The following is a 24154-nucleotide window of genomic DNA, read 5'->3' on the forward strand; positions in this document are numbered from 1 at the left end:
TCCAGCCCTCCGCCTTGCCGCTTTCCTCGTCCTCCCCGGGTTTGGGGGTGGGTTGTTTCTTGCAGAAGTTGCGGGGGAGAGGAGGGACGCCGTGAGCAGCGCAAAGCTCCTCGTCTTCTTGTGCCTCGTAGCGTTAGAGCGGCTTAGCTTAATGTGCTGTCTCGGAGAAACAGCGGTGGTCAAAATGATGGTTTGGTGTTCAGTTTCTAGGGTTGACGGCATTTCTTGATGTTACAAAAAGTTTGGGTGTTGCTGATGTGTAAGTGACATCTCGCAATCTAACTTCTTATTTTTCTGTGCCTCGAGAAGAAACTTGGTGGGGGGAGGGAGCGTTAAAAAAAATTACAGCGCTTTCACTGAGGTGCAAATGATAGATTGTTCTGTCAGTAAGTAGCACATCTAAACCTGCGTATTCAAAGCTGGTACCTAACTTCATGTCTGACCTGAGTTAGCAGTAAACTGCCTTAAATGCTGAGTGCCCTAGCATGTTTTGTAGTCAGTGAGAAATGCGGGTGTCCATCAGGTGCAACTACCAAGTTTAGCCAATTTTACCATAATGAGCTCTATTCCCAAATTTGCACTGCATATATCATTTGAAACAACCTTTCTGTGGCAGCTTCGCCACTGCATATTCTTCAGAAGGAGGCCCCCCAAAATGCTTAGTATAAGGCTCTAAAATTGTCACCTTAATGTGACATCTCTGAGCTGATAATCCATGAAAAAGTTTGAGGCTAGGAGCCCACCTAGTAGTCTACTGCCTACAGAAGCTGGGAACTATTGCCAAAGGGTTCTGATGACTTCCTCGTACCACAAGAAGAATGTCGGAAGTTGATAGTGGAAATACCTGTAGTAAGCAGTCAGGTTCCCTTTAGCGAGATAGCAGCTACGCTGCCTCTTCTACTAAAGCAGTCAGATTTGCAGAGGACAAAACCCAAGTATTTGTCTGTGTGCTTCTGCTGGTGCCTGTCTGCAGCCTGCTTGTTATTTCCCCAGCACTCTGCTGGTGGAGCCGTTCACATGAGTACTTCTTAATTGGCTTCAGGCAAAATATGCCAGCTCTCATAGACTACACAACAGCAAACCTCTGGAATCAGTAATTTACAGCTCCCTACCAGCCTATGCTAATACTAGGGAGAAAATTGTGATCAATTTATTTTAATTCCTTCAAGACGGTGGGTTTATTTGCTTTGGTAAATATTTGGAAGTATAGTTGCTTCCTTTAGTTGAAGATTACCTTTCTCAGTGAAATGGAGACAGTGGTGAATAATTCTTCCTACGAAATGTAAATGTGCTAGCTCTAAAGGAGGAAAAAACCCAAACCCCAACAACCACACACTCAGAAACCTTTTATTGTGAGGTGGGGTTAAAATATGTGAAATTTATTTCGTGAAGAACTACTGAAGCACTACAGCTTTTAATTGTGTGTATTTATTTTTTATTAGGGCGTAGTTTCAGGTTTGGGTACAGTTTCCTTTTGTTCTGCTTTTGTTACTTTTATTTTTCGAGGTACAGTTTAAAAATGCAACACAATGAGTAAACCAGAGTATAATTCTTTCTTCGTTGTAAAGTGCTGTCATGCATAATACATATAGACTCTGCTTATTATAAGCTTTTGATATTCAGTAGTAATCCAGTGACTTGTGTGAGAATATTAAAGCAATGTTTCAAAGATCAGTGCTTTTTAAATTTGATCTGAGACTCTTGCTTTGAAAAAAAAGGGCTACTGCAAAAAGTGACACAACTTTTATTGATCCCCCCCCCCCTCCATTTCCCCTAACTGAATTTAGTAATCAAATACATATCACAATTCCAAACTGGTTTATACATGTGAATACCAGTGGTTCCTCTGAAGTCAGTGGAGCTACTCCAGTTTGTAAGTCTGTGTGCTTACAGTATTATGGGTTGTGGTCTTGTTTTACAGTACATATCTTTTCCCATATTTGGTTTCCTCAGGTGATATAGTCAAGCATTTTGAATGAGTCATTCCACTGGGACTTGGGAGAGCAATGGCTATTATGACAGCTATTAAACTAAGTTACAATTTCACACAAACAAGGAAAGATAAAGAACATAAAAGATTCAAAGCCTTCGTATTTTGCAGTCAAGCTAGTTTAATTAACCTCTTCTGGTTCCTGGTGTAATTTAAATACTGATATTATAATTTTCGGTGTTCTCAGGAACTGATGAATAGATCTTCATTTCCAATAAAATCTCAGCATAGGATTTAGGTCTTTCTTGAAACAGTGGTCAGTCAGTACTACTGTCTGTTTTAAAACTGTGGTGCAACGTGGGAGGGAAATGGTAAAAACCAGCAGTGATAAGATAGTCCTGCGTTATGGTGATTTTTTCATTACCTGCATTGAATGATAATTGTTATTAGCATTAATCACAATGATTTACAGCACAGGTTGTTTATTGTTACAAATTATCCATTTTCAATTCTCTTGTGTATACACTCAAATACAAAGTAAGTAATAATCTTATTTAATATATAGTATTGTGTGTGCACCTCCTTCATCGGAAAGGAAAAGAGAATTTGCAAGAAACTGTCTAAACCTATGGGCATTTGGCTCCACCTTCAGAGATAAGAAGGAACACATAACAAACCTTTGACTAAGCTGCCCTGCCTGCCTTCTCTCAAAAGTATAAAAGTAGAATTTTTTCTCTGTGTCCTTGATGAACTGTAAAGGATAGTTGTGTGGAGCTGATGCCTGGACCTATGTTTTAAGATACCTGTGTGATCAGCAGCAAAAATATGAACATCAGTGGGACAGCCTGTGATTAATGTTAGTGTATGCTTTGCAGAAACCAAGCCTTAATGCAGTATTTCTGCATATGGCATTTTAGGGGAAGTGTCTCAAGGAAGTGGCAGCCCAAAGTTTTATTACTTTTAATTTATGACATGTTATGGTATCCGAACATTAAATGGATGTGAGAATGGCTAAGTCTGTGTAGAGGGGCTGTGATAGAATAATAATGATGCCTTTTTTCCTTCTTTTGTTACTCCCTTAAAGCATGGTTCTATTTTGTGTTTTCGTGGGAGAGTTTGCTTTGTTTTCCCAAGTCACATGTTGTAATTCTTTTTTCTTTCTTCTCTTATATATTAAGAAATAATTCTGAACGTGTTAATTTTCATTTTTCTTTCTAGGTTCTGCCCAGTTGATATTTAGTGTGACAGATGTTGTTGAAAAAACTGACTGTAATAAAACTGTCGTGTTACCTTGCTATGTGACTAATCTAAAGGAGAACGATGCAAATGTCATGTTTGTTACATGGAAAAAACAAGGAAAAGTAATTTTTTCTTTTGATGGAGCAAGACAGGAGTTTTTCAGAGATCCAGCGGTTCCGTCAGCTAACTTGTTATCTCGGGCGGATTTACCCAAGGGTATTGCCTCTCTAATGCTTAACAGCGCAGAAGCAGATGTTGGAAATTACAGTTGTGAAGTAACAGAATCAAACAGAGAAGGAGAAACAAGATTTGAACTTAGAAAGCACTCAGGTGAGTTGTCTGCCGTTGTTTTAGAACCTGTTGGGAGAGAAAACAAGCAAAATCTTATGGGAAAGAGAAAAATCATGAGTATGACAATGTATTACTTTAAATTGAAAATACAAAAAATGTAGCACCCATGCCTTCTAACTTGAATGCTAATATGAGTTATTTTGGATTAAGTTATAGGGGAGTGCTTCTGTGGGAAAGATCTGAACACATTTTTTCATTCTGTAATAATGTCTGAAGATCACTTGTCTAATATATTAAAATCTGTGCTTTCCCACATCTTTTAGATTATATAGTTGGTGATATTTTCAGCATCCTCATGTTTTTGCATTACACACTGAAACGTATTCCTAATATCTTTGTAATACTGAGATGTATACATCCATCACAGTGACTGCAGAGATCTTTTCTGTGAAGAATTGCATCTTGCAGTCTTTAGCTATGCTGGAAAAATTACAGATAGAACTAATGGAAGTTCTGTATAAGAGCTCTAAAACTTGATCTGAAGGCATGCAGTTTTCCAGTGAGGTTGAAAATGCTACCACTAGATGGTAACTTGTTACAGTTATCTAGCATTAAATGTTGTCCTCAGAAGACAGTGTTTAAAATAATGGTGACTAAGTGATGAATTTCTCATTTAGTGAGCCATTTTACCTTATCTTGTCAGACGCAGCCCATGTGCTCTAGCGCCTCAGCTATTGAATAATGGGATCTGCTGTACGTGTGTAGTCTGTCTAGTATTCTGCAGAAGGGACAGTTTCACTGAACGTATGTGTGTATTGTTTATCTGTTCTGCACAGGAGACTTGCTTCTTGCTTCTGGAAAGCTTCTCAGAAGCACTGAATATGTTACATATGCGTAGCACATGGAGTCTTACCTGTGCACTGTAGAATTGTCCTAGAATGTTTTTCCTATTAGTTTTTGAATTTGTCATTAACATTATGAAGCTCAAACAGATGTTACTTGTGTCCTGCTGCAGACATCTGTGTAATTCACAGTTGGGTCTAATTATTAAGTTAACTATATACACTGCAAAACAATGTGATCTTGAAATGGATTCAGAGGGGCGCAGCCGCTGAAAGAGTGAGGGTGCTACAAAATCATTCGGTTCTTAGAACACTGCAAAAACAGGGGAAAAGGTATAGGCAGTTTTCTTCCTTCTCTTATAGCTTCTTCCTTACTCAACATTTTTGGACTGTGTTTGCCATTCAGTGTTAAGCTCTAGAAGAGGAGGATGTAATAGAATCAAGTACCATTTGCAAGTTTTACTGTTTTATTTTTACTTTCTATGTGTTTAGAATTTTGAAAGTGGTATAAAGACTACAAAGCAGGAAACTGATGTAATTTTTCTAATTTCATTTTCTAGTTGTCAGTTGCGGCGAGGAAAATACCCCAACATCAAAGGAAAAATGTGGTTGGTGAAGAACTTATAGTTCAGAGGTCACATTAGGTTTGAGGGTATATGCTAGAAAATGTAAAACTTAGTCATAATGTTTGAGGGCTTAGCTGAAGGTAAAACAGTCACTTGTTCTCTCTTTAAATTTTTCTGCATATTTTTTTGTTGTTTGTTCCTCAGTGTTCTAAAGAGACTCTTGAGATAATAAGCTAATAGAAGAAAGTGTGGCAAGTTGGTTTTGAAAAGGGTTGGTGAATAATGGAAATCCTGTACCAGTCTTCACTCTGTCATTTCTGAGCAATGAATTCATGCTGTCACTTCCAATATGTTCCAGTTGATGCTTTTCCAAAGATAGTCTTATAAGAGCCAGCTATTCTCCATCTCACTTTACAGAGTTCCTGGATTCATCTAGGAAGTGGGTAGCAGAGTGAGCAAGATTTCTGTGCCAGTGCCCTCATCTTGGGGCACACTCTTTCCTGATCAGTTATCTTCACAGGAGAGTGACTGTAAAGTTTCCCCTTTTTCTTTTCTTTTCCTCTTTTTCCCTCTCCCTCCCCTCTTTCCTCTTTTTCCCTCTCCCTTGTCTGGAAGTCTCTCCTGTTAGTTTGGAACTGACTTCCTTATATTGGCTCTCAGAATAGTACTTTTCACCAGTAGTTTACTTTATTGCTGTAAAGCACCAGAGTAAGGGAAATGTGTTACCAGGAAAATGTGTTCAGCTGTTTCCCTTATTTGCACGTTGCATGTACCAGCGGCATTGCAAGCATTTCCATACAGGAAGTGTTTTCAGACTCTTGAGACTGGACCGTATGTGGTTCCATGTTGCATGCTGAAGTCCTAGCAGATACCAGGCTTTATGGCTGCTTTTTTTCTATTTGTAATACCTGGTAGTGTCATCTGGAAATGCTAGAGGAAGTGAAGCTGCTTTAGAGTCTCTGCTTGCAGATACTTTCAGTTCATTAATAATTCTCAGTGACATTGAACAGCATTACTGTGATTTGCCTGTAGGATTTGGCTTATCTGGAGAATGGCAACTGTGCATTGAAGTTACTGTTCAATATTAGTTGCTTTTTTGAAAATGCAAATGAAGCAAAAAGCCTTCCTTTAAACAATTAATTAATTTAGGCTCATTTTGGCGATAAGGAAGCTGGCAGATACTCCTCCATTTCTGTGCCTTTAGTATTGTCGTTGTTTACCCCCAGCCAGCAACTAAGCACCACGCAACTGCTCACTCACTCCTCCCCCTTCCTAGTGGGATGGGGAGGAGAATCAGAGAAAGGAAAAAAAAAAAAAAAGGTAAAACTTGTGGGTTGAGATAATAACAATTTAATAACTACAGTAAAATAAAATAGAACACCACCACCAATAATAATAATTAAAAAAGGAATATTCAAACAAAAAAACCCAAACCCAAAAAAAGACAAGTGATCCACAATGCAGTCGCTTGCCATCTGCCCCTCCCAGCCAACTCCACCCAGTTATAAACTGAGCATGACATTCTATGGTATGGAATATACCTTTGGCTAGTTTGGGTCAGCTGTCCTGGCCATGCTCCCTCCCAGCTTCCTGTGCACCTGCTTGCCGGCAGAGCATGGGAAACTGAAGAATCCTCACCTTAGGATAAGCACTACTTAGCAACAGCTAAAACATCAGGGTGTTACCAACGTTATTCTCACACTAAATCCAAAACACACTGTACCAGCTACTAAGAAGAAAATTATTATTCTTAGTAATTTAGTCTTAGAGAAAAAGAACTCTATCCTAGCCGAAACCAGGACAAGTGTATGTTGTGATTTCCTTTGTATTTATGTTATAACCACAGTAGCTTCTTCTGTCACCCCTTGCCCAGGGAGGGGAGGGGGAAGAGGGGAATTTGTGGATTTAAAACTGTCCTCAAGGCATTTACTTGACTTTGAAAGTTGTGAGGTATTGCTACTTAATTCCATGCTTCTGGAGCTGCAGATGCAGCTTTTAAATATGGAGAGTAAGTGCAAGGAATATGCATCTAAATGAAGATTAGAAATTTCTTTGGAAGCAAGCGTGCGAGCAGAGGGATGGTGGCAAGTATAATGTAAGAAATGGAGGCTTTGGATTCCACTGAGCGAGTCTAAATGAAGTTACAAGCAGAGATGCAAGAATCAACTGCATTTTCTAGTTCAGTGGAGATATTTTCAGAATTTTATGTTGGAAGGTGGCTTACATGGTCTTACAGCACGAGTGACTGAACAGCCTAAGGCATCCAAGATGCAGGCAGGGAAAAAAGGCTAAATGGATGATGGTGGGAAGACCTAAAGGAAAATGTGTCATTTCTGAAATTAACAAAGTACTGTTTCCTTCTCATTTAAGTTAGTTCCTGTATTCCTTATCACACATCTGGATTTCTTCAGGGATCACAGCAGTTGGAGGTAGAATAGGATAGCTGGGGAGGCACTAAATTGAACTTTTCCTGTCTTTCCTGCTTAGCCTAAATACACTGTTTTTCTGATCTACTGTGCTGTTTGTAGTTCCACAAGCTAACTAGCTTGTACTATCAGACAATAGCGTAAACATATCCTCTGCTCCAGTGGAGGTTAAGACCTCCAGTTTGGAAAATGTTAGGGTAACTAGAAATACTGAAAAAAGATTGTCACATATAAGATCAGAGTGAAAAATACATAGGTATAAATCATAGTTTTCTTAACCTATTATACTCTTAATGTTAACTATTACATACAGTATTGAGTAATCTAGAGCATAGTCTAAAAGGAGCAATAAATGTAAAGCTAATAACCTCAGTTTTTGTTTTCTTTCTGCCATTTTTCTTTGTTTATTCTCTAGGATCATGGTTTCTTCTAGTGGAAAGGGCTATCATCATAGCGTTGCTGTTCTTAGTTATTATTTTGTGTTCGGCTCAGTTAAGTGTTATTGGTAAGTATTGACTCTTTAACTCTTTGTAATTATTGATTTGTTCTAAAAATCACTTGTGTGCGCAAAGGCATCTGTGTAAGATGAAAGATGGTCCTTATATCTAAAAGATGTGTGGTAGAATTGATCCAGATAATACACAGAGAGGTGGTACATCTGCTTTGTCAACTAACTTGGTGTTTGGTTTGCTCTGGAATCCTCTCCTGATCATCCACGCTGTTACATACTTTTGTTTCTGGGCTTGCTTTTGGCATGAACAGTTACCACCAGGAGAGAGTTAACTCCTATATAGTTCTCAAGATAGTTCCTAATAAGCACTGTTATTTACAGGCTTGGTCAATAAGAGCACAACAAGCTACGCTCTTCTGCGCTGCATCGTCTTCCATTTCCTTTTCAGTGAGCCCTGCACTCTTTCAGGACATACACATTTTTGGCATCCAGCTACGAAAACACTAGTCTGCCGTAGCATTTGCAGAGTTTGGGACCTTTGAACTGAAAACATGACCTCATCAAAAAGATGCGTGTTTTGGGGCTTCAGTGTGCCATATAATGCTACAGTCATGCAGTGTAAATGCAGGCACGCTGTCATAGGGGGTTTAGCCCTAAGCAGTAGGATCTGGGCCAGTCTGCTCTATTTGCTTGGAGGCCAGGGGTTGCTTTCTGGGGTTAAGATTTTTAGCAGCTGTATTTCTTCATGGACAAAGGTATGATGTGCAGCCTAAAGGGTCTGTGTTAACAGCTAGTCTACCATGTGGTGATGTTTCTGCTGCCAGTATTGTTGCAAATGATGAGCTTTTTTGCATGTGTGTAATTTTTGTGGGGTATAATTGATAATGTCTGCTGTCATTGGTTAGAACAAGGAAGCTTTTCTTCACTGTTGGTTTGCCATGACATTATTGAATCATTAGAAAGAGAAAGATGTTTCATTTTATGGTCACAAAATCAATATTAGAGAAGGATGGTGCTCTCTTAATGTAAAATTCTTCATTGGTCTTTTAGCACTGGCTGAATTAGAATTTAACACTGACGTCAATTATTCTGTTAAATGTTTTTAGAGGCAATACGTTTACCGGTGTCAGACACCCTTAGATGTTCTTTATACACTGGTGTCTAACATCTATGCAATGTAGAGTGTGTTTTATGTCCTAGTCTTTCAGAAGGTTCCCTGTGGTGGAATTTGTTACATCAGTCTTTGAGTTTTTTTCAGCCTTTTTCAATTTGTAGACTTCTAAAAAATTAAAAAAAAAAAAAAATTCTGCTTAAGAGTCGAGTCCGTAAGAAATGGAAAGAAATCGCACTCAGAGTGATTTATAATAATCACATACATATTCAACCATCTCTATATATTTTTCTTATTACTTTTTCATGAACCTCGGAAAATGGTACGTGACTCTTCAAAGGTCCAGCCGAGGTCAGAGGTTGAAAACTAATACATATATTTTTAATTATTTTATTTCCATACTGTTAGATTCCTGATTTTCATTATTGTTTATAATGGTTTAGGAGTCTGATGTGTCCAGGAATTGTCATTGCCTTGCATTTGTAGCAGAACTTTTTTAACATTTTTAGCGTTTTGATAGGAAAGTAATAATTGTCCTGAAATAGGCATGGATACATCCATGGAGAAGCACTGTCATTTTACAGGAGTAAGTCGAGCCTGCTTGGATTTTTTTGCATCTCCGCACTTTATTGTGAGGTCTGTGACCTCTGTGGGGAAAAGTAATTGTGCTACCTCTAACTTAATAAATGTGGGTGTACTTACTGTTTTTGTTGTTTGGGTTTTTTTTCCTTTAATTTGCACTGGTTTAGTTAACCTGTGAATCCCACAATGCTGCAGTATACCTTCAAATAGTTTGTTAAACTGGGCTTGATTTTTCTGTGTAACACTTGGCACTATATGTTTTCTTGGTTTTGTGTTTTATGGGAGGGTGGTGGGTTTGGTTTTTTGGGGGGTGGAGGGTTGTTTGTGTGTTTTTTTGTTTGCTTTTTTTTTCTTGGTTTGGGGTAGGGTGTTTTTTTCTTACAGGATTGGCTTTTAGGATTTAAGTATAGTGTATCAGTTGCTTATTTTTGCGTTTGTGTCTTGCTTTCCTTATTTAGCATACTTACAATGTGAAAAATATATGAATTTCCACTACAGATATGCAGGAAGTTTTTACTATTACTACTATTCCAAATAAGTTTTTGGTTTAAATGACAGTAGTACTTGAGAGTATGACTGAGGTCCTGTTGTGTTAGGCAATGTGAATATAATGAAAGATAGAGTTTTAATTATGAGAGAAGGTATTCTGTAACCCTTCCATAGATAAGGTACTATTAAAGATTTTGTCATACATACCTTGTAGAATATTTACTGTATTCTCATGATTTTTTTTGGTGTGCTAATGCAGTGCATGTAAGCGGGATGTTAGTTCTGTACATGCTCCTTGTTCTTCTTTTTGAAGTTACTTACAGTATTTGTTTGTTCTCTGTTTGTGATTACCAATTTCAACATATACCAAGGTTGTTGGTATATGAATTTTCAAGCTTGGAGCAAGAGCTGCCTTTTTTTGTGTCTTAGTTTTAGCAGTGTATAAGGCAGTAACAAACACAGCTTATTATGACGTTGTATTTGTATTGTTCCTTCTTTTCCAAAGACTACTAAAGTGCTGTTGCTTTGAAACCCTCCACTGGAATCAACCGTTTCTGAGATGGCAACTATTTAGCAGTGCAGTTTTACTGAAAATTAGTCTTGTCTGTGGCATCTGAACATGCAGGTCATCCCTTATCCACTCATCCTCAAAGCATTCTGGTGAGATGGGAACATCACCCTATTCCCTTGGGGATGGAGGTGATACATCTGAGCTCACACAGTGTCATGGAGAAGAGAATTAAACCTGGGATTTCTAAATCCCTGTCTGACACTCACCTGGGTAACAAATTCACTGTAATGTTATTTAAATGTCAGTAGTGCATCCACTTGAATTAACGTGTACTGTGTCCCAAAGTAATTTTGATAACATATCACCTGAAATGTGTAGAAGGTGGAATTAAGAATTTTGACTAGAATGCCAGGTTTCATTTTTTTGAGTAAGCTATATTAACCATGTCAAACAATGAAAACAACCAAAATCTTGGTAGTATACATAGTTCTAAATTTTTAGTAGTTTGTTCCTTCGTTTAGGACAACAGTCCTAATCATAAAATCTGTGTATTTTAGTGAAAGAATCTGTATGTCTGATTGTTTTCCTCTCTGTCTCTCTTTGTTTTGTATTTAAGCATTAAAATATGAAATTGTACCTCAGAAGAAAACAGGCATTCTTGTAGCAAGTTTCATCTTCACAGTTGCTGCTGTTGTAGGCACTGTTCTTTTTGTCCAAGGTAAGTGTATTAAAATTGCCTTCCTAGTTTAAGGGAATAAGAGCACAAATGAATCTCTTCCATGCAGTAGTATTGAAGTTAGTACCCCCTATTAATTGCCATCTGCTAATTTTAAAATGGAAAAAAGAAATTGCAGAATACAACAGAAACAGCATTGTGGTTGTCAGGCCTACAGATGATCATAGGGAGATACAGACTCCAAATTTATTTCTATTTTCTGTCCTGCTACCTTGGATGAATATTAGGGGCTAGGGAGTGACTTCTGGTGCTTCAGTGGGATTTTTTCTGGACCATAAAAGCTTGGTGATAACTAATAATTTACTTTTGTTGCTTTGTTCCAGTCAAGGATTTCTGTTTTACTAATTTCCATACAAATGTTTGCAGGTGGCTATACTGCACAGAATCAAGCTGGTCTTGGCCTAATCGTAGTCCCTGCTGTGATTTTGGTACCACTTCAATACTTAATGTTTGGAGTTGGTGAGTATTTATTTCTTCACTAGCTTGAGAACACACTGATAGAAAAACTGAGCTCCACCCCCCCATAATCTATATACTGTTTTCATTTTTATAAATAGGTGCTATGATAGGGCCCTGGCTTCCTGACCTTCTTAGTATCTCAAAACAAAATGTTTAACCTGTGTGTGTTTGGCTAAGTTGCTTCAGAGAAGAAGTTACCTGCTTGAAAAACAAGATATAGGGTAGGATGTCCGAGTGATTCCTGCTCTTTCTTCTTGGGTCTTGGAACTGGATGAATAAATAACTCTCAGAATGTGTGTGTTTCATTTTTTTCTACTCATGGTTTATTTATAATTTTATTTATGTACATAAATTTTTTTTGTGTGTGTATACATACAAGAGCCCTGAATGACTTGCAGTCACTTGTGAGTTTTGATATCACACTGGCTGGCTGAGCTTGGAATTCAGGAGAATCTGATTTCTAGCTTTATGTGAATGATCTAGCTTTTGTGTCTCTGTAGTTAAACTTTAAAAACTACAATTTTGTTTCTCTTTCTGTCTTTCCCAGTTTTCGAGAGTCTACAGCAAGCAACATTTGCTCTGATAGGTTTGCAAATTCTTGGTTATGTAATTGCTGTGGTTGGTTTTGCACTGTGTGTCTCAGGTAAGCAATTTATCTTCTGTAAAAGTGTCTTTACTTTTGTCAGGACCTGATGTTTGTTTGTTTTGTAACACTAAAATGCTGTGAAAGTGGCTTCACTACGTTGAGTGTTAGCAAATAACTTCTGTAAATGTACTTTAGGACTACTGTGTTAATGCTCTTTTATCTGGTGAAAGAAGAATAGCCCAAAGGCAGTATTACATATCATTTTCATTAGTATGACTATATCCAGCATGTGTTCTATGAACAGTTGCTTAAAAAAAAAAAAAAAATTGTTTTAATTTTGCAACAGTTAGTGCTCTAAAGAGTCACCTAAAACCAACACTGACCTTTATTATTGTTGTTCTTACTGAGGCCTAGGGTATTTAGAAACTAAGAGTCATAATAATTTTTTCATGTTCAATGAATAAATCAGAAATTCTTTGTTAATCTCCACTTGGATGCAACTGATAACCAAGTTGCTGAGAAACAAATACCATTGAAACAGCCTAAGAAGGCAAACACGGAGACAGTAAAGTTGACATGTTCTTGGACTGTTTTAAGTCTGGTTGTGGCTGGCATTCTGTTTCAGCACTGAGAAACAGTCAGTGTTGTCAGGGAACACCAACTAAACACTACGCACAGTGATACCCCTTATCCCTGCCTCTAACCCTCCCTTTGTCCTCTGCTTGCCTTCCCCTCCACCCACTAGAAAACCCCACAGCAGAGAAAAGGGTGAATTTAGGACTAGGCATCCTTGGCAGTATATTTAGTAGTAGAATACATACTTGTGTTCATTAGAAGCACTTTATACCCCTGATTTATTGTTTCATAGAGACAGTCTTAATTTTAATCGTTTATTTGGTTGGGGATTTAAGAAAAACTGTTTCTCCTTGAAGTGGTTTCTAAAGGTTTGTCTAATCTGAGTGAAATGACAGACCTTCAGTGATTTGAGTTTTATGCTTATTGTTTAGTATTTACAGAAGTATTTCTAAGGGGCACCTAAGTGTTGTCAAATGTAATAGTAAAATAAACTGGTGGGAGACTTCTGGTAAAGCATTAATCCTCTAGAGTAATGCAAAATGGAGCATGTTTTTATAACGTTCTCAAATGAAAGGCTCCCTAGTTTTTCAGGGTGACCTTTGCACAGGTCACATAAGGTAGATGTTATCTGTATCTCTGGAAGTTTAGCTCAATGACCCTTAAGTGTCAGTAGAAATAGCTCATCCTAGGTTGAGCTCACAGACAGTTGCAATGACTTCAAATCCGTGGAAACAAGAATCAGACAACAAGGAGTTTCTGTAGTGAACTGTGGTTAGGTTGTAATAGCCTGTTCCCGCTCTGTGATATCCCTGTAAACATGGAGCATTCCTGTTATCTCTGGCGGATTTGCCTCAGAACTACCCTCATATTCTGCTCCCTTCTTCCCTTTTTTTACTCTGTTTTATCAGTAACAGTATTGTATTCTGTGGTCTAATGCAATTATAGTTCAAAACAATTGGGATTGAAGATACAAGTTTAAATTTAAAATACAGTTAATGAAACAATGTTGTCAGTTGCAGTGAATGCCAGTAGAATAGCTAAACTGTAGTAGAATAGGACAGTTAAGCAGGATAAAATCGGTAAATGCCTCTGTATCATTAAAGAATCTATACAGAAAAAGATGCAGAAGTAGTTCTGGGATAGCTTTGAAAGATTAATTAATCATGTGTGTTTTTATCAGGCTTATTTATTTTAGTATTCAGTTACATCCAAAAATAAAAGTTTGTGCTTTTACTTGTGTTGGGTGATGCAGTTTCTTTTATCGTGTTTTTAACAGCCTGTCCTCCATTACATGGGTCTGTTGTGATTGCTGGCTTAGCTATTATGGCTATTGCACATTTGCTTAGTCTGGCTTACGTATTTATTATGGGTAAGTAGCACCTAATATTCTGCCTTTTTTTTTAGCACTTAAATATTCAGGAGAGCAATTTTCTCTATTGTACTATTCAGAGGCAGACACAGCTTATTTGAACATAAGGTGTGATTTCACAATTACATAGTTTAAAAATCACTGAAAAGTTGTCTGTATATATTGGCTTTGTTTCATAGAGCCTGTGGGGAATCTTGAGTAAAGAAATTTACAGTTTATCATAATAAACTGTCTTGAGATGGACACAACCAGGTTTCTTAAGTAAGAGTGTTTCAGCTGTAGGACAGATGTTGCTGTTTAAGCTCTGCATTTACACAGTTGACTAGCTGAAGCTTAGAACGAAGAGAGCAAAAGGATTTCAGAGATTCTATGGAGTGGGTTATGGGATGGTGCAGACAAAATATGAATTTAAAAAAGCAAAATACGCCTAGTGATTTCCACTGGTTGGAGGTGCATTAAAATATGAACGATTTGAATGCACACCTTTCATTTTAGTGAATCCTGCTTGTGCTTTATTTTAAAAGCTAGGAGCAAAGAATAGCAATACTGTTTCAGAAACTGGTCTGTTCCCCAGATCTCAAAAAGATAGGTTTAAAGGTGTAAAAGCCAGTCAGGCCTGCTAAATAAGCAAAAAACATAGCAATGCTGTGTGATTGGAATGGTGGCACACCACAGCATAACATCATGTGGACTTTACAGCTTGGGTCTGAGAGCAGAGTGACTTTATTTGTTTAAAGCTGTGCATCAAGGCTCTTCAAACAGCTTGTTAGTTTGGACGCAGAACCATGCAATTGAGGATATATTGCTTCCAGACTCAAGCTTATGTGTACAGTCAGCGCAGTCCTTGGTCTGCACTGAACTGTGCAGTCTTCCAGGTTTAGTATATGCACACTGAGTGTGGGCGTGGCCAGAAATAATAGACCCTGAAACAGGGAGGATTTCTATTAAAGAAGAAATTAAGGCAGAATGCCTAATATTTGATACCTGAGATAGGTGAAGATGAGTCAAAAATGTGAGGTGAAGCAAGCCTTTCAACAACAACAACAAAAGTAATTTTTATTGACTTCAATGCTGTGTGCTAATGGTCTGCATAAATATTGCATTTGTAGTTTGATTTTGCTGGCTGAAGAAGTCAAATGTGACTGTTGGGGTAGAATCCAGCACACCAAAATAAGCACAAAGAATAGTGTGTAGTGTAATTCATTTTTAGAACTGAATGTGTAAGTGAGACAATTCACACACTGTACCTGATAAGATTATTCAATTCCTAAACAGAGGAGTGCTTTGAGGCTTTAAGAATTTGCAGATCATCATATTAAGTAGTTTTGGTTAGGGGAAGCTTCAGTTTTGTGTGTTGATACTCTGTTCCAAGTTTTATCAATAGGTATTTTTATTCAGTTGACGATGACATTTATTCATCTGCCTGGTCACTTCTTTGTAATTATTTTAGGTTCCAGAATGAAAGATCATCCTCGTCCAGGGGTAAGCTTAAAATTAATAAATTTGGGGTGACTAGATGGCTCAGGGGATTGTAGTGAGATACTGAACCTTTCTTCACTAGTTCGAATTCAGACCAGGTTGGTAGCAAGCAAAAGTTCTGGCTGTGTAACAGATGTCTAATGTTGAGTGAGTTGGTGGTCTTCATTGTCCCTATTGAGTGTGTCTACAGTACTGTAAGTGGCAGCCTTACCTAGCGGCTGCTCTGACTGTTGTGCCCAAATGGGAATTTCAAGGGCTGTCACAAAAAGGTGGTGGATGTGAAGGGAACTTTGGTGTTCTTTTACAATGCACTCTTTCACAGGAATTTATAAAGACCTTTTGCTCACCTTAATAAAAATACTTTTTCATTAAGGTCAGTGCAAAATACGGTTGATTTTTTTCATCTAGGTGGCTTATAACAAAGGCTTCGTTTTTTCTTTTCCTATGGTCTTTTACACCAGACCCCTTTAATAGTCTCTTGAATTCCCAGCTATACGGATGCTATAGCCTTGGATCTTTTTTTTCTTTCCTTACTTTCCTATAATGCCCCTTAATTTCATGAGACCATCTGGAAGCAGAGTGTCTGTCTTTAGGTAACACAGAACAAATGGAAAAGCACTTTGTTGTTTTAAGGAAGGTTTTTCAGTCAGTTTTTTTGATTTCAAGAGTAATCATTCCTAAAACAGTAATTTTCATAGACTTACGCAGTGCTTTCTGGTGATCCATGACTACAGACTGCCTGATTTCTGGAGTTCTGCAGAAGCAAGTAAAGAGGCACAACTGTATAATACCAGTAAAATTTCCTTGTAACAGGGGAGCATGGCAAATACTCTCCTTTTCAGTCTACAGCCTGAGACCCAGCTGTTGAAGAAAGATGGTTTCTAACAGTGGGGTGTGAGAGCTGACTGAATATAGGACAACAGAGATTTTTTTTTTCTTTGCTTTTTCTTATCTGTTTTTCATTTTTAGGAATAGTATTTCAGAGGATTGGTGTTGCTTAGGGAAGGAATATAAGTGCATGGCGTTTTTAAAAAAAAAAAAAAGTATTACAGATATGCTTCTTTCAAAACGCAATCTTGCCTTTATCTGATATGCTTATGTTTACTTGTAGATCGGAAGCAAACAGGGCAAGAGGAGATATATTTTTTTTAAAACTTAGTTTTTGGTTGTAAATAAGCTTTGAAATAGAAACCCATGTGCTAAATAACATCCTTTGTGGAACTCCATTCTCCTTATGAGCTGTTCTCTTCACAAGGTGGTTTTACACTGCAGCAAGGATTTGACAAATAAATAGCCAGAGTTATGTAGTAGTGAACACCATGTTACTCTCTGAATTGGAGACAGGAATGAAATCTAAAGAAATTTTTAAAACTTAGCGGTCATTGGAAATCTTGGCCACTAAAAATAACGGTTTTTGCGGCTGCAGTTAGTGGAGGGTTAGATACAGAGGAATTCAGGTGACAATAATTTGTGCTCATGACTTCCAGAAGTTACAGAAAGATCTAGTGAAAAACTAAGTGTGTTTATAGTATGTTGCTTGTTTCCATCAAGGAAAGCATATGTTGCTGTACTTTGAGGCAATATACAGGTGTGAAGTGATTTTGAAAATACACTTTGATTCTGTGCGATCTAAAGACTATGGAAAACTCGGTATCAGTCAAGTGCTTCATTTTGACGCTGGGGCACGCTTACAAAATGATACTTAATATTTTCGAGTGTGAGAGGGAAAAGGTGCATATCTTGAATTCTGCCATCTTAACCAATTACTGATTTTTTTTTTAACATTTCTGCAGATTGCGTGTGTTGTTTCTGCTGATTGTCTACCAGACTAAACGCACAATTGTGGTGTATTTCCTTTTGAGGAGATTACACTTGATTGCTTGGCTACTTTTTTTTTTTTAGTCATGCTGTTTTATTACTAACCATTGATCAAATCACAGAAATAACCAGTTAGGTTTCAGAGCTTAAAAGTAGTATCTGCATGCCTTTTGCTGCCACCTAGAGGTATTTCATCTGAGGAAAAAATTACAGTGGGGAAAACATAAGCTGGAGAATGCAGTTATTGATTATTTAATTTTTTTCAGAACTCTAGTCATTAATTTTATTAACATTCAGCTTTCTTCATTTTTGTAGAATCACTACTTACTGTATATGTCAATTAGAGTAATTTAACTGTGGCGAGCCAAAAGTAAACATGAAGGCTTTTTATACATATATGTATTTTTAAATGTTTTGCAGAAAGCTGTAGAAGAACCACTAAATGGTAGGTGATATTCAAGGCTTATCTTCTAATTAAGGGATTAATTATGGAAAAAGGTCAAAAAATAATTCTGGTTCTCAGTACAACAGCACTGAGATGGCAGATCGGTATGTCAACTTACGTGGCTCTGTGAGTCAGTAAGAGTTTGATCTCTTGATGAAATTATGCCTGCAGCTCCAGATTCCCTGTTCTACGCTACTGTGCTTGCTAGCCAGTGGCATCGTTTGACTGTTTTAGGACAAATCTAGTATCTCAGGATATTATATCCACCCTCTTTGCTTTGCAAAACGTCCAACTTTTAAGAGGAAAAGAGGGACAGGTCTTGTTAATTCTTCTTCATAAGCATTTATCTTGATGAAATACTTAGGATTATAGCAAAATCAATCCTTGGCACTCTATTCTTTTGATAGTTCTTTGGGTTGGGGAAACTCTTCCATGGTGTTGGGAAATTTTGGTAGCGCTTAAGATGGGGGAAATCTATGGTAAGAAAGGGATGACTCTGATTTTTATTTTTTTTTTTTTCTGCTATTCTGTTCACTAATTGGCATGCTGGCTAGTAGCAAGTTCTAACTGGAATTTTAGAATTAATCTGAATATTATTTCTGAAGCATTTCTTGCTGCTTTGCTCATTACTAATCTATTTGTTTGGCTTTTAAAGATGCAAAAGGAGTGATGTTAGAATGATGGTAAGTCCAAATATATGTCCAGTTATTTATTTTAATTAACATGTAGCTGGGGATTTTGATGTTTAGAGTTACCTAGTGCTAATATGATGAAACTTGGAGGACAGGTTTCAGTGCAGATGCTGTTCTTATTCAAATTACATTTCACTGAAAAGAAAGAATACATAATTTCTGTATCATACATAGGGGAAGAATGTGTATTTCTAAACAGTGAAGAGGATGAGTCAGTGACAGGGAACTATTAAATAGTATGTTTCTGATCAAATGTGGAAAGTCAAATAGCTTGTATGCTTGCTTTATGTTTATATAGTATTTAAGATGCATGGACTGTTTCCTTGGTGGTGGGTTGTTGTATTTGGTTGGGGGGGAGGGGAGGTTGTTGATATAACTAAGCCTTCTCTACGTATTTAATTGGTGATCTCCCATGGAAGTTCACAGGAAAGTGGTTTAAAAGTAGACTTTCTCTCCCCCTCTACCCCTTTAGATGTTATTTAAATTCTCTGGGTTTTGTTAGATTGTTTGTATTCCAATCAGATTTCATACATTTATTATTTTTCAGGGTCAGATAGTAGTGTTTAAAAATGAACAGAACTGAAACATATCTTAATAAATTTAAGAACTGCTTAATTAACTTCAGCATATTTTTGACAAACCTGAATTTTGAACTTTTAAGATCTAAAGTGCACTGTGGCCTCTTCTGCTCATTGATTATGCTTGATGTTTAAAGATCTACCAAATACTGTAAACAAAGATTTATGTTGCAGTGTCCTGGCCTAACTTAAGATCTCTTCTGATTTGAAATGTCCTCAATGCTGGGATTAGTCATTTTTGATTTTATAACAGCCTGTAAGATTGCAACACCTACTACATGTAAATAGACTCCTCTTGATTTATAATAAGCCATGAAATGAGAGAGACTGTATTAACTTGGCCCAAAATTCCCAAACTGGTACCTAAAGCAGGTAGCTAAGTTTGTGAAGATTCTTGGTTCCTGCAGCTCATATCCGTCAGAAGAGTAACAGAGTTTGCCTGGCCAGATTGCTCTCAGTGAAGAGCTTGTATTTTAGATTAGATGCTCAGGTTTGAAAATGAAAAAAGCCTTTTACTGATTGTTTTCTGTTCAGAAGCTGTACTTCCTTTTCATGGGAGTAGGATAAAAGAGCACTTGTTTGATGCTATTGGTACTTAGTTTCTTCCTGGAAGCTGAGCAAGCTTGTCATGAGGTGTCACTAGACCCTTAGCCCAGTACTCCTGCATCAAATGACAACATTTTGCTAGTCAGGATTAAGAGTAAGGTCACTCTAAATCTGTTAGTTTACTTGAAATATCTTTATATCATGCCACTTCTAGAAGGCATGAATTGACAATGTGACAATAAATGAGGTACTAGTTGGCCCTGATTGGAAGAAGGTGTATCAGCTGGTTTTAAAAACAGGCTTCCTTACAAATACCATGTACTGCTAGGTTTATGTTACTTAAGACTACTGCATGATTCATCCAGATATGCCAAAGGATTATTTTCTAAACCAATAGGAACACAAGCACTTTGGCAGTACAAAGGACAACTGCATTGGTGTCTCCTAAACGCATTGATAAAATGTACACCACTTAGTATAATCTGAAGTAGGAGGAGTGGAAGGTAGGTCCTGCTTCAGAAGTGGCTGTTGCTTGTTCTTCAAAGGCAGTGGTTTGAGATCAGGAAACAACCAGATATTTGCCAGTCTGTTGCATTCAGAACCGACCAGAAGGGAGATAAGGATGGGATCAATACAGTTACCACATACTGCTGAAGAACCAGCAAGAGTTTTGCTTCGAGATCCAGTTTTAAATAAGTTGACTGTTTCCTTGGGTCTCATTTAGGCTTATAAAAACCTGCCTCTTCTAGTGCTGAGGTAGAGCTTCCAAAAGCACAGAAACTGCTAATTACCCATTTCATTTTGACTTTTAGGGTAGGGTTAGAAGTCTGTCTGCTTTTTCTGCCCTGAAAGATGGCTCCTAAAAATAACAGAAGGTTTTACAGATCGAAAGCAAGGGCTCTGACTCGCAAGCTGGAGGCAGGAACCATTTGAGCTCTACCTGCTTTCTACCTTATCTTAAATATGTCATCACAGAGGCACAACCAGCATCGCTGATGGGGGTCAGCCTTGGCTAGAGGCAGGTCCAGATTGGAGCTGGGGAAGCTTCTAGCAGCTTCTCATAGCAGCCACCCCTGCAGCCCATCCCCTGCTACCAAAACCCTGCCACACAAACCCAAAGCACCTTGAAAGTTCATACACACACTGAAGGGGGGATGAGTCAGGCTGAAGCACACCAGCTTACAACGTAGCATGTGAAAGTAAACCAGCATTAGAACTAAAGGCAGGATGGGTCAGACAGCTAAGTCTGGGAGCTGCTACAGCTTATTCCAATTCATGAGCTGTAGCTTGAAGACAGTGTCCACTTTTCTGGACACTGTGGAGAGGCTGAAACATCGCTTGCTGCTAGTACTGCTCTTTTCCATTACTTCAGCACTAAGCGTGCTTTCAAAGTTTGAAATAAAAAAAAAAAAGTCATTTTTTTAAGCTGTAACTTAGGTAGGCTGCTCTTCCCACGATCTTCTCTTCTTTTTCTTTTTCTTTTTTTTTTTTTATAATTCCCAGACCTGCAGAGCTATGTGATGTGTGAAAAGTACACCGTTGTTGATACACCGTGGCCTTGAAGATGCACTACTCGACGAGAAGAAATTCAGGAAACTAGTTGTTTTGCATGTGTGGCAAAAGTGCTTTTGATATAAATGATGTAATTTTATAGTCACAGCAGCTGTAGCGAGGAACATGTGTGTTTGCCCACATGTGATCTTTATTTTCTTCTGTTATGGTATATATGGGATGGTTGAGGGTGAGAATATGAAAAGCACTGTTTGCCCACTACAGGGTCTCCCTGCAGTAATCCTTAGTGGTATTATTTTCAAAAACTATCATTAGTCACTGCTTCGATAATGGGCCTGCTCAGCCCAAAGATTGCAATACCATTCAGACTTGTTTTCTTTATTTGTGTGCATGGGCAAGGTATGGTCATATGTCTATGATACAAGCAGGAAGTAGAGATTGTACAAATACATCTTTTCTGACATTCAGCGAAACTTTTATAAAAAAAATGCTTATACACAAAGTTGCATAAGTACAAAGTTTACTCCCAGCTCTCCTTGAGTTATTAGTCGAGTTCTCCTAATTCCACAAAACAGTAGTATTCCTCTCCATGGGCAGGAGCCATGTATGCTCTGGTGGCTGATATTTTAGTCCAGTGAGCAAGCTCTCCATGCCTCTTCCGCATTCTTTGATGAGAAACTGCTCAGCTGTTGGAGCCTAATTCAGCACTGGAATTCTGGAGCACAGCAGCTAGTAATTTTCATGCTGAATGTGGTTCTTTTGTATGTTCATGTTGTACAGTGTGTGGTACTGGAAGCAATTTCAGGTTTTCTTAACTCAGTGAATTTGTAAAACTCATGGATGCTTCATAAAAATAGGAGCTGTCCTATTTAGTGTATTTTTGACAGAGTTTTAAAATCTGTTTTCTTGAATGGAAGAAGGAGCTATTTAATTTCTGACCCGAGTTTGTGATGCTGCCATTACATCACAAATACATAAAATAGAAAGTAAGTAGGAGGAGCTGATGGGAAGTGAGGAGGCTCTGTTTCTGTGTATATATATAAGTGGTACAGTTAAAAATCAATTTTCTAGGACTTGCACATTCCATGAGATTTTACCACGTTTTACAACTGTTTTGAGAGTTGTTCCAATATAGTTGGCTTCTCTTGGACTTTTATGTATACTTTGTAGAAATCTTGACACTGTCTCCTATTCATACTAAGGTAATGTATTTCAAAGGCACACATGGTTTTCTCCTTGTAACAATTTAAAACTTTGTTTGGAAAGCTGTTGCCAAACAGTAATGTAATAAAATCCATGTTTTTAAAGGTTCCGAGTCATTTGGCAAGTCTCAGAGTTGGATGTTGTAAACTAGAGTTCATATCCGTGTTGTGGGTGCATGTTGCAGAGATTCAGGTCTCTGCATGTTGAGCTCCAAGCCTTGATGCAGACACCTTGCATCAAGAATTCAACAAAATATAATTGAGGTATCCGATTTTACAATATTTACTCTCATAAACAGTCCTCTTGCTAGGGCTGCAGGATTGAACCACTTAAAGCAACCCATGGTCCAGCCCTCACTAAAATCAGTGGAACTGGCCACAATGAAGAGGGTTATTCATGTGATAAAGCATTTAAGAAGCATGTATGGTTTACATTTACTTTCATACCTTAAAGTTTGTCAGTGGCAGTATTCATATAATATTTGAGGTCCTATATAGGAATCTTCTGATACAGGTTCTTCTGTAATCACAGCAATCTCTACCTAAAGATAGGAGATTACTCTCCATTAACAATTCAGTGTAAGAATTTACCTGATTTAAGTACCATGCAGAACTCACTGTTTATAACTAGTGATTCCCTCTGGCAAGTTGAAAGTTGAGCAGTTGAGGAATAAAAAACAAAGCAATGGGAATTCTCTTGAGGTATTCTGCCTTATAAAAACCATTATGTATGATAGCTTTATGTTAACTTCTGTAAAGCAAACTGCAGTAGAACCCGTTTGTGTCACTGTGGGATGAGGCTGAGCTGTTACTAGGCATTGCTGAAACCTGAGGAGCTCAGTGGCCCTGTACAGGCTTCAGAAGCAATTCCCCAGAAATGGGAGAAACCCACCCTCCTGTTGTTGTGTTATGGGCTCTGCTCTGGATTTCTTGTGGGTACAAATTTAAAAGCAAGGCTTTAAAAAGTCATTGATACACGCAGCCCTTTCCCACCAGTAATTTAAAACCAAAGTTGTTCATAACTGTATGCTTCCATTTGTGAGTTTATGTGTGTGTGTGTATATAAATATATAGACATTTTAAATATCTATAGATCTATAGTCTTTACCTGAGAAAATGTTTTTATTTATGAAACATGAAACAATTTTGTAAATATTGTGCTAATATACTTAAAAAATAAAGTCATTTTAAGTTGTTTTTGTGAGAGGTTTTTCTTGGTGCTGTCACACTGAACTTCTGTAACTCCTTCCATGAATTCATAGTCATAAGCTCTTCTCCCTGCTTTTACACCCTCTGTCTCCCCCCAGATTACTTACTGGATATACAGGAACAGGCTCTGTTGCTTAGGCTGCTGCAGATGGTTTTGGTTGGGAGATCTTGGTGTTTCTCCTTAAAAAAGTCATCTAGTTGGGGAAGAAAGTACGTGGATTGCCCTCTAACAACTTGAATTGGGCTGACTGACTTCAGCCGTCGAATGTTGTCACCCAAGTATGCTGTGGGAGGCAATATGATCTGAGGAATAACAAGCTCCTAATGTAACTTTAAAAGCACAGCGGAGCAGTGCATACTTCCAGTCAGTCTTCGCAGCGCTGAAATGACATTTCTGTGTGTTACTGCTAAAGCACTATTGTGTAAGTTCCAGATTTTCTGAAGTTGTGTTTGACATTTGTTTGAGAGTGGAGAAACGGGAGAAGGTTGTTAAGTCCTGTCCGGAACTG

At 37.9% G+C, this 24154-nt stretch overlaps 1 protein-coding gene across 3 annotated transcripts; it reads left to right on the forward strand.

Annotated features, from left to right (window-relative positions):
* Positions 1-3153: 3153 nt before the first annotated feature.
* On the forward strand, positions 3154-21714 carry CD47 (CD47 molecule). 3 transcript variants are annotated; one of them, XM_010567316.1, is made up of 11 exons: positions 3154-3499; positions 4863-4910; positions 7710-7799; positions 11055-11156; positions 11541-11633; positions 12181-12276; positions 14072-14164; positions 15615-15646; positions 17882-17906; positions 18562-18589; positions 21226-21714. In XM_010567316.1, exons 1-10 carry the CDS (start codon positions 3262-3264, stop codon positions 18585-18587), a joined length of 843 nt encoding a protein of 280 aa, XP_010565618.1. In that variant the 5' UTR covers positions 3154-3261; the 3' UTR covers positions 18588-18589; positions 21226-21714. The 3 variants fall into 3 exon arrangements, with proteins under 3 accessions (XP_010565618.1, XP_010565617.1, XP_010565616.1); XM_010567315.1 differs by lacking the exon at positions 17882-17906 and having other exon boundaries at positions 3169-3499; positions 21226-21313; XM_010567314.1 differs by lacking the exons at positions 17882-17906; positions 18562-18589 and having other exon boundaries at positions 3169-3499; positions 21226-21344.
* The last annotated feature ends 2440 nt before the right edge of the window (positions 21715-24154 follow it).

Source organism: Haliaeetus leucocephalus, unplaced genomic scaffold (assembly GCF_000737465.1).
Source record: "Haliaeetus leucocephalus isolate CR32 unplaced genomic scaffold, Haliaeetus_leucocephalus-4.0 Scaffold228, whole genome shotgun sequence".
Classification (NCBI taxonomy): domain Eukaryota; kingdom Metazoa; phylum Chordata; class Aves; order Accipitriformes; family Accipitridae; genus Haliaeetus; species Haliaeetus leucocephalus.